Genomic DNA, 22,577 nt, shown 5'->3' with positions numbered 1-22,577 from the left:
TACTTGGATCCGTAGCCACTGGCACTGCCTGGTTTGTCCATCTGTACCTGCATGCATAGATTGATTGCTCAGTAGGGCCAGTAGGGCGACATCGGACCCATTTCGGAGACGGTAAGCCTGTTGCGTCATTTCCTGTGTTGCCCGTCTGCTGTCTGACAGCTTTGTTGTCAGCAGCACGAACGGGACAAACACCAAACATTATTGTATTGCGCTGCTGTGGTTTAGACACACACTGTCACTGTTAACTATCCTACTCTGTGGCGATCTTATCGCTACTCGGGCTGGTTGTTTGGCGGGGCGAGCGTCTCATTCTGTCGGCTCAGCCGGGCGATTGTGATGGCTTTCCGCCAACACCACCCCTTCCCTCCCGGCGGACTTTCCTCTCGCTCTAGCTCTCTCTCCTGCGCCGTATGCAATATGTATAGTTACAGCCCTGACGCCTTTGTTGCTTCGGACATGTGCATCAAATGCAGCTTGTTTGCGGTGCTGGAGGGGAGGCTCGGCGAGTTGGAGGCAATTCTGGCTAGCGGTGCAAACGTTAGCCTAGCTCACACACAACCACGGGGAGCCCACCACCATTCGCGGTTGACGGGGACGGGCATGCCGTCGCCGGTGACCGCGGGTGGTCGGGGCTCCCACAAACAGGACGGCTGGGCCAAGGTGGCTGCTACTGGTCGAAAGCGTGGAAGTAAACAAAAGCACACGGGACACCAACCACTTCACGTTTCAAACAGTTTTTCCCCACTCACTGTTATACCCGTTGAGTGTAACGGTGAGCCTTCAGTTCCACTTGATGGCCCGCAACGCAAGCAGCGGCGTGTCATTAAGAATACAACTCTGGTTATCGGTAGTTCTATAATGAGAAACGTGAATTTAAAGACTCCAGGAACCATAGTCAAATGCATCCCCGGGGCCAGAGCTGGCGACATCGAATCAAATCTGAAACTTATTGCTAAAAGTAAATGTAATCGCTATGATAGGATTGTAATTCACTGCGGGGGCAACGACACTCGACTTCGGAAATCTGAGATTACGAAGATAAATATTGAGTCAGTTTGCACATACGCAAAGACAATGTCGGACTCTGTAATTTTCTCTGGTCCCCTGCCAAACATGAGCAATGATGACATGTTTAGCCGTATGCGCCAACTCAACAACTGGTTGTCTAGGTGGTGTCCAGATAATAACGTGAGCTTTGTAAATCATTGGGAAACCTTTGAGGGGAATACTGGTCTGATAGAGAGAGACTGCATACATCCAACCTGGGACGGTGCAAAGCTCATCTCTAGAAATATGGACGATTTTATAGATAGATTATCATGACCACCCAGAGTTGGGACCAGGAAACAGAGTTGCAGTCCTACACAGCTCTCTGTGCTTCCTCCAGTGCAGCCGCCTACCCAACCTGTCCCACAAATCAGAACTATACAAACTATACAGTCTCTGTACAGGCTGAACAAACCATATAGGCTGCACAAACAAAAACAAAAGCAAAAGGAAATAGGAGCTGTACATACAAACTTGATACAAATCAAGACCAATACAGTTGTACCACAAGACACAAATATCAAATGTGGATTTCTAAATATTAGATCTCTACGCAAAAAAGGAACATTAGTCAATGAAATTATATCAGACAATTGTCTTGATATATTTTTTCTGACTGAAACTTGGCTAGGTGAGCAAGAATATGTTAGCTTAAATACAGCCACCCCACCAAGTCACACCAATGCACATATACCTAGAGACAATGGGAAAACTGGAGGTGGAGTGGCTGCTATCTTCAATACAGGCCTAGCAATTAGTCTTAGAGCTAGAGCTACATACAAATCATTTGAAAGCTTGATTCTCAACCTTTCACACACAAGCTGGAAATCAATACAGCCGCTGATAGTCATTACAGTGTACCGCCCCCCCGGCGCTTACACACAATTTTTATCAGAGTTTTCAGAATTTCTATCAAGTCTAGTTCTCGAGTCTAATAAAATCATCATAATTGGTGATTTCAATATTCACGCGGACATAGGAACTGATAGCTTGAATAGAGCGTTCATCTCATTGATTGATTCAATCGGTTTCTCTCAATGTGTAGACAAACCTACACACATTCACAACCATACCCTTGACCTCATTCTGGTCTATGGTATTGCAATAGAGCACCTCACAGTTTTTCCAGAAAACCGTGATCTCTCTGATCATTATCTGATCACCTTCGATTTTACATTGATCGATTATACACCACTGGACAAAAATGTCCTTGGCAGAAGTATATCCGAGAGCGCTGTAAGCAAATTCAAGGAAATGGTTCCATCAGCCATCAACTCTGTATATTTCAACAAAATAGAGGACCTTCACACATATAGTTCTCATCAACTCGATCAACTTGTTGATAGTGTCACATGCTCATTTCAAACTACGCTAGACTCTGTTGCTCCCCTGAAAAGGAAGGTAATAAAGCAACAAAGGCTAGCCCCATGGTACAACTCGGAAACTAGAAACCTCAAGCGAACGTCTCGCAAACTCGAAAAGAAATGGCGTTCAACCAAACAGAAAGAATCATGTATAGACTGGCAGAATAGCCTCAAAATATACAAAAAGGCTCTCGACACGGCCAGAGCCACTTATTATTCATCCCTAATAGAGGGAAACAAAAGTAACCCAAAGTTTCTTTTTGATACTTTGGCAAAACTGACAAAAAGCCGTGATTCCACGGACCCACGGATTCCTACGACTCTCAATAGTAGCGATTTCATGAGGTTCTTCAATGGCAAAATAGAAACTATCAGAGATCAAATTGATCTACAACTACTCTCGGCTCCCACTGGACTGCCACCAAATATGGGGGTCTCAGAGGTGGCCGCAGACCCAAATATATATATGGATAGTCTCTCTCCAATCGAGCTCTCTGAGTTCACTTCAATGATATCTTCTTCAAAATCAACGACATGTACCCTGGATCCAGTTCCGACTAGATTACTCAAAGAGGTCCTGCCTCCGGTTGGTACATGCCTACTCAATATGATCAATATGTCTTTGGTGACAGGCTACGTGCCACAATCTTTCAAGGTAGCGGTAATCAAACCTCTACTCAAAAAGCCTACTCTTGATGCAGGCATTCTAGCTAGCTATAGACCTATATCGAACCTTCCGTTTCTCTCCAAAATTCTCGAGAAAGCGGTCGCCAAACAGTTGTGTGACTTTCTACAAAACAACAATATATTAGAAGGCTTTCAGTCGGGCTTCAGAGCTAACCATAGCACTGAGACGGCCCTGCTGAGAGTTACAAATGACCTCCTGACTGCAGCAGATAATAACCTCCTCTCCGTACTGGTGTTGCTGGACCTTAGTGCTGCATTCGACACTATTGACCACCACATTCTGCTACAGAGACTGGAACATCTGGTTGGCATCAGGGGTGCCGCACTGAAATGGTTCGAGTCCTATCTGTCTGATCGTTTTCAGTTTGTAGAGGTCAATAATGGCTCCTCTACACGTGAAAAGGTCAAATACGGAGTCCCACAAGGCTCTGTGCTTGGACCAATACTCTTCTCTTTATATATGCTCCCTCTGGGCAACATCATCAGGGAACACTCCATAGATTTTCATTGTTACGCAGACGACACTCAACTATATCTATCGATGAAACCGAACGAAACGGACCAACTAGTCAAACTTCAAGCATGTCTTAAAGACATAAAGAGTTGGATGGCAGGTAATTACCTACTCCTCAACTCTAACAAAACGGAAGTTATCGTGATCGGCCCTAAGCCCCTGAGAGACAAGTTGGTCGATGGGAACTTTTCTCTAGATGGCATTACTTTGGCCTCCAAGGCCACTGTGAGGAATCTGGGGGTTACCTTTGATCAAGACTTGTCTTTCAAATCTCATATCAAACAAATCTCAAAGAATGCTTTCTTTCACCTGCGAAATATTGCAAAGGTCAGGCACATCCTGTCCAAAAATGACGCAGAAAAAGTTGTCCACGCCTTCGTCACCTCAAGGCTGGACTACTGCAATTCGCTATTATCAGGCTGCCCAGGCAAGTCTCTGAAAAGCCTACAGTTAGTTCAAAATGCTGCGGCGCGTGTGTTGACAGGTACCAGAAGAAGAGACCATATCACTCCTTCACTGGCCTCCCTACACTGGCTCCCGGTCAAATACAGAATAGAGTTCAAAGTTCTTCTTCTCACTTACAAAGCCCTCAATGGTCAGGCACCACAATATCTCAAGGATCTCATTGATCCCTACAAACCAAATAGAACAGCAGTGCGTTTGCAATATGCAAACATGCTTACTGTTCCAAAAATATCAAAAGTTACAATAGGAGGCAGGGCGTTTAGGTCCCAGGCACCGCAGCTGTGGAACCTTCTCCCGGCTTCGGTCCGTGGGGCTGACACGCTCTGCACATTCAAGACAAGGTTGAAAACCTTTCTCTACGACAAAGCCTATGGCCAGACTTGTCTCCGGGTCTAGCTGGATACCATGGTCGTACATTGTTGTGTGGGTTTGTCTCCCAGCAGTACTTGTAATATACACTATATAGGCTCCAGTAAGGCCTGCCACTAATCCAGCATCCGGGGAATCTCTCCCCGGAGTCTCTTTTCGTCCTCCCCGTCGCAGTTCTGTGGACCTCTAATATTAACCCCCAACTGACTGCCGAGTGTGACCGTGGATCAGGCCTCTTCATGGAGCCCACCAGAAGTGTGACCTGGACCCGGCCTCACAGAGCTCGACCTGGACCAGATGTGGACCAGACCCCTCCACGGAGCCCACCTGCCTATTCTCTGTCTTTTCTCTCTGTCTATCTCTCTCTCTCTCCCTCTACCCCCCCCCCCCCCCCCCGACACGGTCGAGGCAGATGGCCGCCCACCCTAGAGTCGGGTTCTGCCTGACGTTTCTTCCTAAAGGGGAGTTTTTCGTTACCATTGTCGCAATGTTGCTTGCTCTGGGTGGATCTTTGTTGGTTGTAAAGTGTCTTGAGACAACTTGTTGTGATTTGACACTATAATAAAATTGAATTGAATTGAATTGAAAGTAGGGCCAAGTTAGGGCCCTAGGAAGGAGGGAGAAAGGAAGGAAGCAAGGAAGCCCAGTAGGGCCCAGTAGAACCCAGTAGGACCCAGTAGGACCCAGTAGGACCCAATAGGGCCCAGTAGGGCCCAGTTAGGGCCCTAGGAAGGAGGGAGGAAGGAAGGAAGGAAGCAAGGAAGGAAGGAGTGTGAGTGTGAGTGTGTGTGTGTGTGTGTGTGTGTGTGCAATGCAATTGGGGTACTTGGTATGCTAAATGATGTATAGGAGTCGAGTGGCACACACACACACACACACACACACACACACAAACACACACACTCACACTCACACTCACACTCCTTCCTTGCTTCCTTCCTTCCTTCCTTCCTCCCTCCTTCCTAGGGCCCTAACTTGGCCCTACTGGCCCTACTGAGCAATCAATCTATGCATGCAGGTACAGATGGACAAACCAGGCAGTGCCAGTGGCTACAGATTCAAGTAGGAAAAGACATAAAATACTAATAATAATAAATACGATGAAGTATAAATATAAATAATAATAATAATAATATTAAATACAATGAAGTATAAATATAAATATTAATAATAATAAATAAGATGAAGCACGCACGCACACACACACTGTATACGCACACACGCACACACACACTGTATACGCACGCACGCACACACACACACAAACACACTGTATACGCACGCACGCACACACACACACACACACACACTGTATACGCACGCACACACACACACTGTATATGCATGCACGCACACACACACACTGTATACGCACGCACACACACACAAACACTGTATACGCACGCACACACACAGACTGTATACGCACGCACGTACGCACGCACGCACGCATACACGCACGCACAATGTATGCGCATGCACGCACACACACTGTATACGCACGCACACACTGTCTGTCTGTCTGTCTGCCTGTCTGTCTGCCTGCCTGTCTGTCTGTCTGTCTGTCTGTCTGTTTGTCTGTTTGTCTGTTTGTCTATTTTTTTTAATATAATATACAATAATGATACAGTCTAAAATGTAGCTATTGTGTCCATACACAATATAGGCTAAAAAAGAACATTTAAAAAAAAAAGTTTGCCATGTGCAAGTTTCGAACTCGCACCTACATGGAGCAGTGACTCCAGGGGCGAGAGCGCTGACCGCTACACTACCAAAGGACTACATTAATTTCGAGATTTGTACTACTAGGATAAATAACCTGCACCGCGGCAGGCAAAATAAAAATACCAAAGTCAACCTTTTACGTCGCAAATGGGTAGCTATAGACCCGACGAGTCATCAAACCGCCACGAGGAGTTCTAATATGCCGACGTATTCATCAAACCACCACAACGTATAATAAACCGCCATACAACGTATTAATTAATAGTTGCGACTTACGTCAACCGCCTTTAACAGTTGTATTGAGTTGTACTTGAAATGTACTGTAATTCTGCAAACTTAATAAACCAACCAATCAATCATGACTTGAAAAAGAAGACACTTTAGTGGCTTGTATATCTGCTGTTAATGGTGCGTTTCGTCTATTTTTGTTTTTACAGTAAAATGTACCTGCTTTGCACTACTGCATGCTTCAATGAGGAATGCTAACAACAGAACCATGCTAGTTAGCTAACACATCGTACGGACTGGTCTATTTTATTGTAACCACAGTTTACATTAGTGTATGTGTTTATTTCTAGTTTTATATAAAAGCAACAAAATACATTTTCGTTGTGGCTTGACTGTTTATTGCACAGTAATTGAGTAATTAATTGCACAGTTTTGTCGGGTAACGGCGAGCCTTGTCAGAGGGAAATAGATTGGTTAAATGTCCATTACTGAAAAGTGTGTGTGTGAGAGAGCTATAGTAAGAATAATATGCAAATTGTTCTCTCTGTCTCCCTCCCATAAATAAATATCTATCATGACAATGTCAAGATTTACCATGTGGGGGTCCCCGAACCTCCCCCCGATAATGCGCCCATAGAGGCAACACGATTCCAACCAACCCCTGTCCAAAACAGTTGAGAATTGATAGTTACCATGGGGGGGGTCCCCGCACTTTGAGACCCCCAAAGACACCCCCGGGGACGCAACACGATTCAAATGAGACCACCCCCATCCAAAACGGTTGAGAAATGACAGAGTTACCATTTGGGGGTCCCTGGGGGTCCCTGGGGGCCCCCCAACCTTGAGACTCCCAAAGACTCCCCCGGGGACGCGACACGATTCAAATGAGACCACCCCCATCCAAAACGGTAGAGAAATGACAGAGTTACCATTTGGGGGTCCCTGGGGGTCCCCCAACTTTGAGACCCCCAAGGATGCCCCCGGGGACGCGACACGATTCAAATGAGACCACCCCCATCCAAAACGGTAGAGAAATGACAGAGTTACCATTTGGGGGTCCCTGGGGGTCCCCCAACTTTGAGACCCCCAAGGATGCCCCCGGGGACGCGACACGATTCAAATGAGACCACCCCCATCCAAAACGGTAGAGAAATGACAGAGTTACCATTTGGGGGTCCCTGGGGGTCCCCGGGGGGTCCCCGAACCTTGAGACCCCCAAAGACGCCCCCGGGAACGCAACACGATTCAAATGAGACCACCCCCATCCAAAACGGTAGAGAAATGACAGAGTTACCATTTGGGGGTCCCTGGGGGTCCCCCAACTTTGAGACCCCCAAGGATGCCCCCGGGGACGCGACACGATTCAAATGAGACCACCCCCATCCAAAACGGTAGAGAAATGACAGAGTTACCATTTGGGGGTCCCTGGGGGTCCCCGGGGGGTCCCCGAACCTTGAGACCCCCAAAGACGCCCCCGGGAATGCAACAAGATTCAAATGAGACCACCCCCATCCAAAACGGTAGAGAAATGACAGAGTTACCATTTGGGGGTCCCTGGGGGTCCCGGGGGGTCCCCCAACTTTGAGACCCCCAAGGATGCCCCCGGGGGGGCGGCACGATTCAAATGAGACCACCCCCATCCAAAACGGTTGAGAAATGACAGAGTTACCAAAAAAAAAAAATTAACTTGGAAAAAAAAAAAAAAAAAAAAAAAAAAAAAAAATCCGGCCGGCCGACCCTTAAAACGACCGGCCGGCCCTTTTTACAACCGGCCGGCCCTTTTAAGGACCGGCCGGCCCTTTTAAGACCGGCCGGCCCTTTTAAGGACCGGCCGGCCCTTTTAAGGACCGGCCGGCCCTTTTAAGGACCGGCCGGCCCTTTTTACCGGCCCTTTTTACCGGCCGGCCCTTTTAAGGACCGGCCGGCCCTTTTTACCGGCCCTTTTTACCGGCCCTTTTTACCGGCCGGCCCTTTTAAGGACCGGCCGGCCCTTTTAAGGACCGGCCGGCCCTGTTTACCGGCCGGCCTGCCGGGCCGGTAAAACGGATTCTGCCCTTGCTGTTTTTATGTGTTGACAATTTTCAATATATTTAGTCATAGTTTTAGTCATCATAGCTTAGTTTTTATTTGCCTTTTTTATTCCGTTTTCCCCAGTGAAAAAAGGTAGTCGACGAACATCTTTCGCCATAGTCAACGAAATCAACACTACTCTTTGTACCTTTGCATCGTTTGTAGCTGAAGCCAGAACAACACTTTCACACAAAAATAAGGTGTTTGGGGGACTTGCCTTGTGGCCGAGGGCGAGGTGTTTGCCATACGTGAAGGCCAGTCTCTGGGACTCCTTGTCGTGTTTGGCCAGCTCCATGGCTGCCTGGCAGCTCTTGGCCAGCAGCGCCCCATGGGAGAGGAACGTCTGATCCTCCCATGTGGCCGTGCTGACGGTACCAACGCTCAGACTGATGTTCTCCTGCAGGAGCAAAAGGAAAGCAACCAAGTACTTTTACTGAAGTACTGTACTTAATTAACCCATTTAGACCTGAGGACGATTCTACAAAATGTCTTCCAATTCCTAAAGGTTTTCTGAAAAACCCTATGTTTCCATGTCGGTGGTTCTCAAACATTTTCATGTCAAGGACCCCCCAAAAATATCTGTAATTGGCCACCGACCCCCATTTAAAAATATGTTGTTCCAGGGACCCCCCCTGAAGATTTTCACGATTTTTCAAAAATAGTAGATCTATTTTTCAATAGCTAAAGTATAACATGCTTTAAACAAATACAAATAAAGTTTTATTATTATTTATTATTAAAATGGGTTCCCATCCTGAATGGTTAAAGTGGTTAAAGTGGTTTTTATTCGATCATTCTGCTGGGGGATTCCCCGTGGACTCAAGACCTCAAGGACCCCTCTGGGACTCCCATAGTGCCCACTTTTTAAACCCCCTGAAATAGACGTGAAAACCGTGTCCAAAACCGTTACTTTTCAGGAGTGAAATTCCAAAATAGCAAAAGTAGCAGATCTACAAGCTGAAAACGCGTCCACCCGACAGCAACCTTATGACTCATTACATTTGAGCGAAACTTCCTGAAGCAAGTCCTCTTTCACATGCTGGTCCATATTTCAGCATGTAACTAACTGGCTGTGCGACAGCACATTTCACACTGTATTTTATTCAGTGGTGCAAGTAACTAAGTACACATATTGCATTTTTTTTTTTTACTTCACTACAAAAAATTACTTTACAATTATCAGAGCTTGTGTGAGGTTGTAGATCTGCTATTTTCAAAAGATTTTTTAATACATTTGAAAACTTGTGAAATGGGACATTCTGCATAATGAGTATTCTCTATTTTCAATGCACATTTTCATACCAATACTTTTGCACTTTTACTCGAGTCAATCTTGAATATAAGAGTATGAGAGTACTTCTACATTGCAGATTTGATATTTTTACTTAATTAAGAAATGCGAGTACTCTTTCCACCACTGATTTCATTGCGGGTGGGTCAACTGGGGTATTGGCGCTCAGCGGTGGCTGAGTGAGGTTAGAGGAGCGAGTTTGTGACCGAGAAGCTCCCTGGAGCGATTCCCCGGAATGGCAGGAAAAAGTGAATGGCCACCACTTACCCTGTCCTCCAACACCGCTAAAGTGCCCTTGAGCAAGGCACTGAACCCCCCCAAACAGTGCTCAGTGGCCAAGACCACAGTATAAGACTGTGGTTGTACTGGGAAGTTCCCGAATTGAATATTTGTGTGTCTTCTGTGTGAGCGGGGTAGTAACTCATAAAGTTAAACGGGCTAGTAGGCCTACTCATAAAGTTACACTATTAGTTTTGGTAATCTAGTTAGGTGGGTTGGTTAATAAGCAGACAAAAAATGGTCAAACTGAAACAAGACGCTGATCTCTGGACAAATCCAAGAAGGGTTAAAGTTTAGCACAATCATTATTGTTCAAAGATATATAGTATGCATTTAAACTCTGGGCCTTTTTCCGGAAAAAGCCAAAGATTTGCCTTTTGTTTGCGCCAGAACACGACAGTGGGCTCTAGTCTGAAAATGTGTCTTCTTCTAGGAGAAACTGAGCTACCAAGTTACAATGCAGAATCCTTAACCACTTTTAAACCTTATAGGGTCCCACAGGGCTCTTTACTATTCTCTGCTCCTTTTCTCTCTTTTTTTTTTTTTACCTAAACACCAAATGTCTTTGCCGAAAATAGCCGATCTCCAAGCTCACAATGTGTCGGGCACTAGGGTTCAAGTGGTTAACTATGTAAACTGAAATTATCTCTTGTCTCTCTGATTCATTATGTGGTGAGATGGTCTTAATTAGCCTCTCATAGTAAACATGTCTAGTCTCTCTTAGATGTCTATACCACATCTTTTGTCCTGGTCTGCCAAGACGCCGTTGTCTTATGTAATAAATCCATTGTGTGATGATGATTCATCCCCTTAAACAGATGTCATGCAGGCGTGCTATAATTTGTAAACGGAGATGACTTCTGGAACCTTTCGACTATGGCTGGAACTATACATTATCTTCTTAGGCATTATTCCATGGATTACTTTTTTTTGTTAATTGAATAATCAAGGAATCTCCACTGTTCTGTGCTTCACCTTCTCAGTCAGTGACTGTAGTAAAAGCTTTGGAAAACCCCACATCCAAGACAAGTATGTCTGAAGAGTAACCGTTTTGGACATATGAGGTTTCCACCCAACAGACGATCTTTCTTAACGATTATTCTATCGATTACATTTTATTTAATTTATAATCGAAGATTTGAGAACCAGGTTTTAATGAAAACCTGCTTCTAAAAATATCAGCGATTGGATTAACCTCTTAAGCCCCATTATACTTTGTCACACAATGTATGCTTTTGCTTGTAGATCTGTCATTTCCCCCTTTTTTTAAAACATTTTGGCCTACAATGACATGCCCCGAATAGGAATGAATAATCAATCGATGAAATGGATTAGCTCGATAAGCTGTTGCACGCCTAGTCAGTGTGATGAGAATACTTGATTGACTTACCTCGATATGAGCAGGGCTTTCATAGTAGACACCCTGGACCAGACCTTACCTTGAGATGAGCAGGGTTTTCATAGTAGACACCCTGGACCAGATCTTACCTTGAGATGAGCAGGGTTTTCATAGTAGACACCCTGGACCAGATATTGATCTTACCTCGAGATGAGCAGGGCTTTCATAGTAGACACCCTGGACCAGATCTTACCTTGAGATGAGCAGGGCTTTCATAGTAGACACCCTGGACCAGATCTTGATCTTACCTCGAGATGAGCAGGGTTTTCATAGTAGACACCCTGGACCAGATCGCCGATGGCACTTGAGATCAATTCGAGAACCTACCGGGGAGAAAAGTGAGATACTTTTTTGAAGTCCACTTGTCCACCATCAGTCAGCAAAGTACACAGCAGATGGAAGAACAACAACAACAGATGGAACAAGAACATCAAATTGTTGATGCGTGTAGCCTTTCAGAATTGTTAGTAGTGCAGCGTGCATGCGAGCGTGTTTATGGGTGTGCGCCAGACTGAAGTTGTTCCTCCTCAGCCAGGTATGCTGTTCTAATCTAAACTTCTCAAACATTTCCATCCAGGCTACGTTCCCATACATATCTGTAGCTTCTGGCCACCTTTTTCTTTGCTAAATGGTTTAAAAGATAATTTAAAAAAATTGCGAACCTACATGCTAACATCCAGTGGCGATTCAAGGTTGCAGATTTGATACTTTCACTGTTTTCTTTTTATTCGTATTTTTATTATAATTTTTTGGTATCTTTGTGACGACATTCACAAAAATAAGGACGCCAAGTGGTTACACTGGCACACCGATGTTATAATATGAATTATTTTAAATTCATATTTCTAGCCTATATACTGTACGACATTGTTGCTGTTGGGTGGAAACCTCCTTGTATGTACAAAATCATTCCTTTATTTTATTTTTATTGTTTATTCTCAGTACTTTAGTGTGACACTCGCCCACACACACACAAAGACAGAACACACACACACACACACAAAGACACACACACACTTTGAAAATCTGTGACCTAAAGCCAGACATGGTCCAGTCGGGTTCTGGATACCACGTGCGGGCCGGGGGGGTCAAGGCCAGGTGAATGGCTGCAACATGGACCAGCTCTGATTACTCCTGTTCGCCAGCTCATTATCAGGCCTCTGGGGACCCCCCCTCTACCCCCCTGGTGTTTTCATAAGGACGATCCCACCGTTAATCACACTAGTATTTATAGCCAAGTACGGCTGAGACTCCACCGTAACGTGGGATCGGGTGTCGGCCACGTCCGAGGGGCTAAAAAGGCAGATGGCCAACCACGGAATGAGCCGAGGGGGTTAATGATGACACTCTGGAGTGATGAGATTACATCTGGGCCCCTTACAGTTTAGCCCACGTGTATTTCTTTACCTGTCGACTCGAGTATGCTTGAAGATTAGAGTAATGTCGGGTTGATGCGGCGACTGATCGGCATCTTTGGTGTATTTCGACACGTTTGTCTGTCTCATGCTAAAAGAAGGATAACGCTGCAACACTGCAAAACAAAGTAGGCGTCATATCTGGGGGCTAGTATCGTATGGGACAAGCTTGGCAGGAGGAAATCACTCCACACACACACACACACAACCATTTTTATTCTATGTCGTCTGAAACCTGATGAAACCTCCTATGGCCAAACTGTACATGGACCATTAAACACTAGTCTGTACATGGACCATTAAACACTATTCTGTACATGGACCATTAAACACTAGTCTGTACATGGACCATTAAACGCTATTCTGTACATGGACCATTGAAACACTATTCTGTACATGGACCATTAAACACTAGTCTGTACATGGACTATTAAACACTATTCTGTACATGGACCATTGAAACACTATTCTGTACATGGACCATTAAACACTAGTCTGTACATGGACCATTAAACACTATTCTGTACATGGACCATTAAACACTAGTCTGTACATGGACCATTAAACACTATTCTGTACATGGACCCATTAAACACTAGTCTGTACATGGACCATTAAACACTAGTCTGTACATGGACCATTGAAACACTAGTCTGTACATGGACCATTAAACACTAGTCTGTACATGGACCATTAAACACTAGTCTGTACATGGACCATTAAACACTAGTCTGTACATGGACCATTAAACACTATTCTGTACATGGACCATTAAACACTATTCTGTACATGGACCATTAAACACTAGTCTGTACATGGACCATTAAACACTATTCTGTACATGGACCCATTAAACACTAGTCTGTACATGGACCATTAAACACTAGTCTGTACATGGACCATTGAAACACTAGTCTGTACATGGACCATTGAAACACTGCACAACCGTATCGATCACAACGCAGCGGCCATGCCAGCTTCACTGTAAAAATGCTGTGGATTTGCCTTTTAAGTGCTTGCTAAGACTGCAGTTGCCTGTTCCCTCTTACAGGGGGCATGCATGACTACATTTTTGTCCAGATTTCCACGTAACAAGTAACACAGTGCTGCTCCTCAAACTGCCCCGGTGACATGCCTGCTGCTTGGAAATGGCTGCTGGAAGCGGCATTGATGACTACCATCTGCTAAATACAGTGGTTGGCATGTTTAGCAGAGCCCCTGCATTCTTCCTTTCCTCACCATGTTAAGTGTGGACAGAGCAGACCAGAGGAAACCATAATGTATATCTCAGCTGATCTGAACATCGTCTGAACAACAGCTCGGCTGTGGTGGAAAAAGTACTCGCGTGTTTTATTTAAGTAAAATAATCAATATTGCGATATAGAAAGTTGAAAATGTACTTGAGTAAAAGTACAAAGGTATTTGCATCAAAATGTACTTAAAGTACCAAAAGTAAAAGTACTCAAGTTTCAAATGTATACAAATCTTTTGAAAATAGCCGATCTACAAGCTCACAATGCGTCACAGTGCGACGCATTGTGAGCTTGTAGATCGTCTATTTTCAAATGGCCGACATGTAGGGTTGAAGTGGTTACTGTATGTTTTGCAATAATAATCAATATGTACAAACTAGTAAATAAAGTTCTGAAATAAATGTAGTGGAGTAAAACTATTTGGATCTGAAATGTAGTGGAGTAGAAGTAAAAAATTCTAAATTGTACTTTAGTACAGTACTTTGTTTCTTTCCACCACCGCATGATGTATATACGGTAACATGTCATTGTTCTGACCTCCTGTTAGTCCGACCGATTACTAAACCTATCCCTAACCTCGGTCTTAACCGGCCACGTAGGTCGCTAACCCTCGCCTCAGTCTTAACCGGCCACGTAGGTCGCTAACCCTCGCCTCAGTCTTAACCGGCCACGTAGGTCGCTAACCCTCGCCTCAGTCTTAACCGGCCACGTAGGTCGCTAACCCTAACCTCAGTCTTAACCGGCCACGTAGGTCGCTAACCCTAACCTCAGTCTTAACCGGCCACGTAGGTCGCTAACCCTAACCTCAGTCTTAACCGGCCACGTAGGTCGGACCAACGGGATATGGGACTTATGGGCAGTGCCAGTCCCCAATGTATACACCGTCTGAACAGCTCAGCTGATCTGTATATCGTTGCTGTCTGCAGAAACCTCCAATGTCAATTGTGTCAAGCCCAAGTAGAACATTTTTAATCCTTTTACAAAGAAATCCTTGATTTCTTTGTACTTTCTAATGTATTTTTTTTATGTTTTTCGATATGCCATTATTCTGTGTTTTTGCCGTTGCCTTTAGATGTATGATATGTTCTATATGCTCTAGTTGTTCAGCACTTTGTGACCTTGTTCTTGAAAGGTGCTATATAAATAAAGCTTTATTATAAAAACATACCCGATCTACAAGCTCACTTACACATCATCTACAATGCACTGTGAGCTTGTATATCTGCTATTTTTTTAAGTGACAATAATCCATTGGAACAGTGTCTTTTACTACTTCTTTCCTGAAAAGTAACTGCTTTGAAGGGCACACCACGACAGCGACATGATATGTACAGTGTATATACATCCTTCCGAACAGTTCAGCTGATGTGCACATATATACAGTACATCCCAGACACCCTTGTTTCATCATACCATCTCAGCTGAATTGTACATGCACATATACACCCCCCCATCCCCCAACCCCCCTCTCCAGACAGACATCCGTGTTTCATCCCGAACAAAGTCTGGTGACGCGAGCCACTTCTGCCAGACTCGCCGTGCCCTCTGCGTAACCGAATCCGTCGGGGGGGGGGGAAATATTGAGGAAACCCGAGATTCGCCCACAGACCTGGAAGGACAATGTGCCTCCAGTATTACCAGATGTGGTGTCTCTGCAAAGCCTTGCGAAGTGGGGCTGGGTATAGGAGGAGAGGGTCTTTTTTTGGAAAGTATCAGATAAGCGCTCCCCCTGCCTCCCCCTTACTCCATTCCCAAATCCAGCCGGATCGTGTTTTGCCGACAGGTCTGCGAAGGGGAGAAACCGGAGCCGCGCGCCGAGATTACTTTACCGTTTATACAAGTAGCGGCATAGGATTCCTCTCAAGGCCAGGACACATAATCTCCATCACTCTCTCTTGCCTTGAAAAAAAAAGAAAAAAGACTGGTTTATGAGAAAAACTCCGGAGCCTTCAAGTGCTACCGCTTGCCTCTTATCTGTCAACCTATGTCTGTAATACCATGTATCACACACGTTTTTTGTCTACATGTCACAATGACCACACAAACTGTGAAAAAAAGCATACTGTAAATCGGCCATTCTTGCAGTCAAACTGACGACATAAACGATAGGAAAGACACAAATATCAGGTAGACATGAATCTATCATCTTGTAATCGTCAACATACACATTCTCAAGAGTATCATTGTTTGGGGGGAAATGGCGAGGGTACAGAGCCTTTAGCCACAGTGACAAATGTCCATCACAATGTTCGCAACACAACATTGTAGCTCTGGAACTGCTATCACTTTGACGAGCTTATGCCCAATGCCTTCTTACAGTGTTTCTTTCCAGCTCTACAAACACCATGACAGCCAGTCAGAAAATAGGAGGAGGACACCTTTTCAAATTCCACATTTCGGCTGCCCCCAGACAGACGTAAACCCAGACTGTTGTGCTGAATAAGACGGGGGGGATTCGGGGGGGGGGGGGATTGGGGGGTGGGGGACAGGGAAGGCGATAAGGGCTGGTTTGGCTGCCGGGCGCAGGGAAAGGGAAACATGGTTATTTTGATCCACTCGGGCGACCGCATTCTGACGGCAGGAGCTTGGTGACAGAATCTGTCAGCAAGGGGTTACCGGGGTGTGCACCAGATACCGACTGTTGGTGCGCCAAACACACACCAAACACACACACATACGTAGTGTACTATACAGTACATACGCGTGCACTGCATTCACACTGGAAACAGACAGATGGACACACACACTTGTCTATAAATGGAAAGTCAATAAAGAAGGATTCCCTCTCTATGGTTCAATTGCACAGTAAACATTGCGTTGTGCCGTTAAAAACGATAGCGAGCCGAGTCTCTCCGTTTCCACAAAACAAAAACGGAGCGGGGGGCTCCCTGTGTGTGTGTGTGTGTGTGTGTGTGTGTGTGTGTGTGTGTGTGTGTGTGTGTGTGTGTGTGTAATTGAGAACGTGTGCAAGCATGGGGCCGCGAGTGTCACGATGTGGCTTAAGTGAGAGAACGGATCTGTCGATTCAATACATTTATGCAGGACCAACACAATTGACGGCGATAGCGGGAACCACAATTGCGGCCTCCTGAAGGCCCCCGCATCGATACAGGGATTGTCATTGATATCGGCGTTATATATTAGAGATTTGTTTTGGCGATGAGTTCGCTGCTCAGACTGCTGCTGACGGGTAGGGGGTTTACCTTAGTGTTGTTGAGCTGGGCCAGTCCGGTACACGCGTTGGCTAGCAGGAAGTCTCCGCTCAGGACAGCCATCTTGTTGCCAAACTGCATGTCCTTCAGTGGGCCGTCCGAATTCGTCCACTCCTTCAGGTCGACGATCCCGCGGTGCACCAAGAAGGCAGTGTGGATGAGTTCTGTGATTTCTGCCAAGTGCCGCTGGCTATGGGGGAGAAAGGGATAAATCATTGTAGACATTTGCCATAATGCCTTAATTAATTGGGGGAGGGAAGTCGGGCGGGAGGTACTCTACACAGGCTGGGGCAGCACCTGACAGCAGGGAGGTCCTCTACACAGGCTATGGCAGCACCTGACAGCAGGGAGGTACTCTACACAGGCTGGGGCAGCACCTGGCAGCAGGGAGGTACTCTACACAGGCTGGGGCAGCACCTGACAGCAGGGAGGTACTCTACACAGGCTGGGGCAGCACCTGACAGCAGGGAAGTACTCTACACAGGCTGGGGCAGCACCTGACAGCAGGGAGGTCCTCTACACAGGCTGGGGCAGCACCTGACAGCAGGGAGGTACTCTACACAGGCTGGGGCAGCACCTGACAGCAGGGAGGTCCTCTACACAGGCCGGGGCAGGTGTGATTTCCGATCCCAGGCAGAGGCTTTTGTCCTGGTTCTGGACAACGGGCTATCCGACGGACTCGACACCGGGCACTGCACTCCCTGTGGGGGTGTGGAACGCGTGTGTCGAATGTGAAGTCGGTGGGGCGAACGGTTTTCGAGTTACGTGGATTACAGACATACGTTAATTTATAGAGAGAGATTATGCTAACAATGCTAGCTTTATTCAACTAGCAGTACTCATTCTGGTTTTTCGAAGTGACTATCCTGTCACCACTCTGCAGTTGTACATTAATATAGTACCGCAAATTTGACCTACTGTATGTTTATAATGGATTAACTTTTCGGGCAAGCGGGCATGGCCTGTGGGCCAGTAGAACTTGACCTGTACTTGCCTGACAGGCAAGTGCCTCTGAGACCAACCCCTGCGGTCATGGAGACACAAACATAACTACTGCTGCATGATTTCCACTGTTGTTGCAACAGGACTATGGACCATATGCAGATCGTGGCCATCTTACCATTATAAGTTAATGGCAAGGTGCTAACAACAGGGTGCAACTTCCCATAGACAGCCCATTCATCTAAACAGAAAAGTCCTATCTGATTGTATTACACAAACTCACCAACATTGCAGCTGCACGAAAAGCTTGAATAATTATTCTCTTTCTATTCTCTCAAAATGTTGGTTTCATAAAACTCCACTGTAGACCTGTTATGAGTTACGTTCTGTCCTTGCTGGTGATTCTTTTTCTAAGTGTTGCAGTTTGGAAGTGCTCGTTAGATGTTACTCAACTGCCCTGCGTACTACCACCTGTTTGCACATAATGCAAGAGGCAGCAGGACATTGCTTTACTGAAAACGAGTGCTTCCAAACTCTGATGGCAAGATGGCCGCAGTCTGCAAATGGTCAATAGGACAGGGTGAGTAGGGAGGCAGTTTAGAGTATATATTAATAGAGACGGCACCAGATTTCCTCCCATCCACTTGCATTAAGTTGCTCAAAAGCGCATGAGGCTTCAGAGCGTGAACTCTGGGGGGAGGGGAGGGGGGAAAAAAAGGGGGAAAAAAAGTTCTAAAAATGTTGTATATTTTCATGTGTGAAAAATGTATTAAAAAAAAGAAAGCGCATGAGGCGATTTCACTCCTCCTTCCGGGTAGAGTGCATTCTGGGATGGATTGGGCTTTGGGCCAAACACATGAACGCGATGGTCGTTGACTATCATTGCACGCGGCAATGGCAGGTGCCATGGTTGAGCTGGAACAGATGAGAAGAAGCTTTTAAAGCATTGTAAGGCCAGGCTCCGAGTTGGATTTGAGACATGCTGGTCCCGTATAAAGTCACTGGTTGTTTGCCTCATTACCTGGAGTGATCAGGCTTTTGTGGCCCTGGCACCCCGAGCCCTGGAAGTCAGTATCATCTTTTATATCACTTCTGAAATCCTACCTTTTACGTCGTCAAGGCCTATTTTTATAGTGCTTATTTTATTGCTTCCTTTATGCTCAATCAAAAGTGCCGGCCAAACACCAACAGTTATGGAGCGGTGGCATGTGCTCTATGCATGGCATCTGTCACACGCCCTTCGGAAGAGCAGTCGTAATATACTGTATATGAATACCTCTATGCGGCATACGTACATCACTGTTGATTGCGGAGCTGAGAGTTGAAACCAAGAATTCCATCCATTTAGTAAAAACAAAATTGATGCGCCAACTTTTCAAATTGAGCTTTTTTTTTCTTCTTCGAAATCTGGTTTTCAGATTAACATAATACAAAGTATGCATAAAAAAAAAAGGGTCAAGACATTTCACAAGCCTCGTTACAGACCACTGAAAAAAACAAGAAATTGCTAAAAGTCATATCAGCTTGCAGCAACTTTGTGTGTGTGTGTGTGTGTGTGTGTGTGTGGTGTGGGGGGGGGGGGGGGGGGGGGGGGAATTGTGAGAGAGAGCTTAACATTCCAAGCATTTCAGCTTCCTTTGTTGTCCTGGTTTGAAGGATAACTTATGGTCAAAAAGTGTCGATGTAAAGAAGTGTTGAAGTCTGGGCTGCCTGCTCATTGATCAGCTCTGCAAGCTGATAAAAAAAAAACACACAACAGCAAACGGCTTGTACCGCAGTGTGTCAGGGGTTGTGTTAAAAAGAATAAAATCATTAGAAAATAACAGCTATTCTTGATTATGGGAGAAAAGACAGGGGGTGAAAAGTGGGTCTATGAATAGAGACTTTTCAGTGCAGCCTTAGGGAGGTTATAATCAAATGTTGATTCAGTCATTGCTGGGGGATGATAATTAGGCTCCTCTCCATATGGAATGAGCTCGCTCGCCGCTGTGCAACGGGAGGGATCCATTCAGGCAGGGTTGAGTGCGCTGATAGCCACTTACAGCCATCTTTCAGCTGCCGTGTGAACCTGATGAGCTGGCCGCCTGCTTTATGTGCCAGCCCCTTGTCGCGCACACACACACAAACGCACGTGCACACACACACACACACACACCCACACACACAGTGTCTGGCAGCCAGGTAATTGCGCATTCGAAGTTGGACCCTAGAAGATGTTATTAAAATTCAATAATGTCATCTATTTGGCTTCTCAATCACCCCCATTGTCTGCACATAGTGAAAGGTTCCTCCGCTCGGTGGCGGTGACGAGACCAGGAACGCAGTCGGGGGGGGGGGGGGGGACTGACAGGCGCTGAGTGCACGAGTCACGTTTCAGTGGGAGAAAAAGTTGGGGACTGCGATTCTAAGATTCCACGCTGCTGATGGCTATCTTCACTGCAACACTGCTGCTGATGAATTTTTTAAAAAAAGGCATTCACGGCAAACTGGGTTTTTTTTTGCACAGTACCGCATGAGAAAGTGGTTTGTTTCTTTTCAAGTTTGCGGTCACCTTTAATGTAAGTATGACTGGAAGTGGAAGCACACTGTCTATAGACTCGGAGATACAAAACAGGCAAAAGTCTGAACGCAAATGTACCCAATAATTCACAGTGTGCGCCAGAGATGTGCACATGGAGATAAAACATATAACACATGAGTACTGTTTGAGAGAGACACACACACACTCTTGCAGTCCTGATCAGTGGGCATGGCGTAGCTCGGGGAGGAAAAATAAATAAATAAAAAGGGGACAAGAGGGCCGATGTATAAATAGCTTTGGTGGCCAGTTGCATAGCAACCGATGCCATCTTGCCGAGGCGTTCCGCCCCCCCGCCACGCCCCTTGTCCTGAGTGTTCTGTTCTCATCCATTTGCCTCCCTCCCTCCTTTCGCACGCGCGTGTGTGTGTGGGGGGGTTAATGGAACAGTGGTCTGTCCATCACATGGGCTGTCGTCGTGTACCGTTCCAGCGGCACAACGCATTCATTTGTCAAACCACCAAATTAAGAGGTGTGGCTACAGTTTGGAACTATCCGCAATATTTTGCGCGCGCACGCAACGGGGGTACATGCGCGTTGAGCTCACTCTGTCTCTATCCCATCTACACACTCAAAATCCCCACACGGTGTTGTCATTTTATCCATTTGAAACTCAAGTGTACTAAATGTAACTCAGAGAGTGTAGGTTGCATTTCTCTACACTCTCCGAGTTAAGTTAATACTGAGGATTCTTACGCTGTATCTTCAGTGTCTGTCTAGCCCATTAAGACCCCAGACCAGATTCTACAAAATGTCTTCCAAATCCCAACAGTTTTCTGAAAAACCTGTTTCTATATCAGTGGTTCTCAAATATTTGCGTTAAAAACGTTTGCTGGGGGAAAGAATATATATATTCAAAGACACATTTTCAGGATAAAAAAGCACATCTACAAGCTCACAGGTATGCACTTGTAGATATGCTATTTTTCAACAGCTAAAGTTTAAAATAATGGTTGGAGTGGTTAAAAAGCTATGAGGTGACACCGATGCGTCCTCGGGTCTAAGAGGGCTAGTACAGGTGCTCTGCTGGTTGTTAGTTGGTGTCGGGCGGCGCAGTGCGAGATGTTTTACAAATGCTGCCTGTCAGGAGGGAGGATACCGTCCGCTGGAGGTATCAATCACCCCCCCTCTCTGCCTCCCTCCGTCTCCCCATCAGCGCAGGTGCTAATGAGCCTGGGAGAGGAGGTGGGGGAGTTGGAGGAGGGACAGCGCAGAGAGAGAGAGAGAGAGAGCGAGACGGTGCAAATGAGGTGATCAAGCCATGCCCGGCGTGCAAGTGGGTATGTGTGCGTGCGCGTGTGTGTGTATGTGTGCGTGTTGGGGATGATGATCCATCACCCATGATGGAGTGAATGTGTGCCAGCTCCAGTGATCCAGCGTTGCTGCAAGCGATGAGTATATGGCAAGTTGAGAGACATGAGGTGAATGTGTGATAACACAGTCGTTCATATCTCGAGCCGCATGGATACGTGAATGAACGGGGGCCTGACGACTCACACCGTGTTCCAATTAGGTTTAACCACTTAGGTCTTATTATCGTCGCTGAAATCCCTTATCTCCATATTGTAACTTTTTCTGGGTGTTTTTTGACTGCGGGATGAATTAAATCGCAATCCCCCGTTGAATGCCTAGTTTTTCCACTAACCTTTTGAAGAAGCACCCAGGCTGTTATTGCCGTTCCGTGTCACGAAAATGAAAATCCACTTTAAAATAGTGTGATCGTTTGTAATGGTGTTGGG

At 45.8% G+C, this 22,577-nt stretch overlaps 1 protein-coding gene across 3 annotated transcripts in view; it reads right to left on the bottom strand.

Moving 5' to 3' along the window:
• The window catches only part of pdss2 (prenyl (decaprenyl) diphosphate synthase, subunit 2), a 47,883-nt gene that overhangs the window by 13,218 nt on the left and 12,088 nt on the right, over positions 1-22,577 (bottom strand). For 2 of the 3 annotated variants that reach the window (XM_080784462.1, XM_080784461.1), the window contains 2 exons: positions 11,687-11,761; positions 8,687-8,866 (listed from right to left, as the gene is read on the bottom strand). In XM_080784462.1, the coding sequence (XP_080640588.1) occupies positions 8,687-8,866; positions 11,687-11,761 (255 nt within the window). Of the gene's footprint in view, positions 1-8,686; positions 8,867-11,686; positions 11,762-17,309; positions 17,509-22,577 lie in introns of all 3 variants that reach the window. The other variant, XM_080784460.1, reaches the window with a different exon arrangement.

The sequence above is a fragment of the Protomyctophum bolini genome (assembly GCF_963924005.1).
Source record: "Protomyctophum bolini genome assembly, chromosome: 15".
Lineage (NCBI taxonomy): Eukaryota > Metazoa > Chordata > Actinopteri > Myctophiformes > Myctophidae > Protomyctophum > Protomyctophum bolini.
The sequence above is the reverse complement of the archived record's forward strand: the minus strand, read 5'-3'. Positions and strand labels throughout refer to the sequence as shown.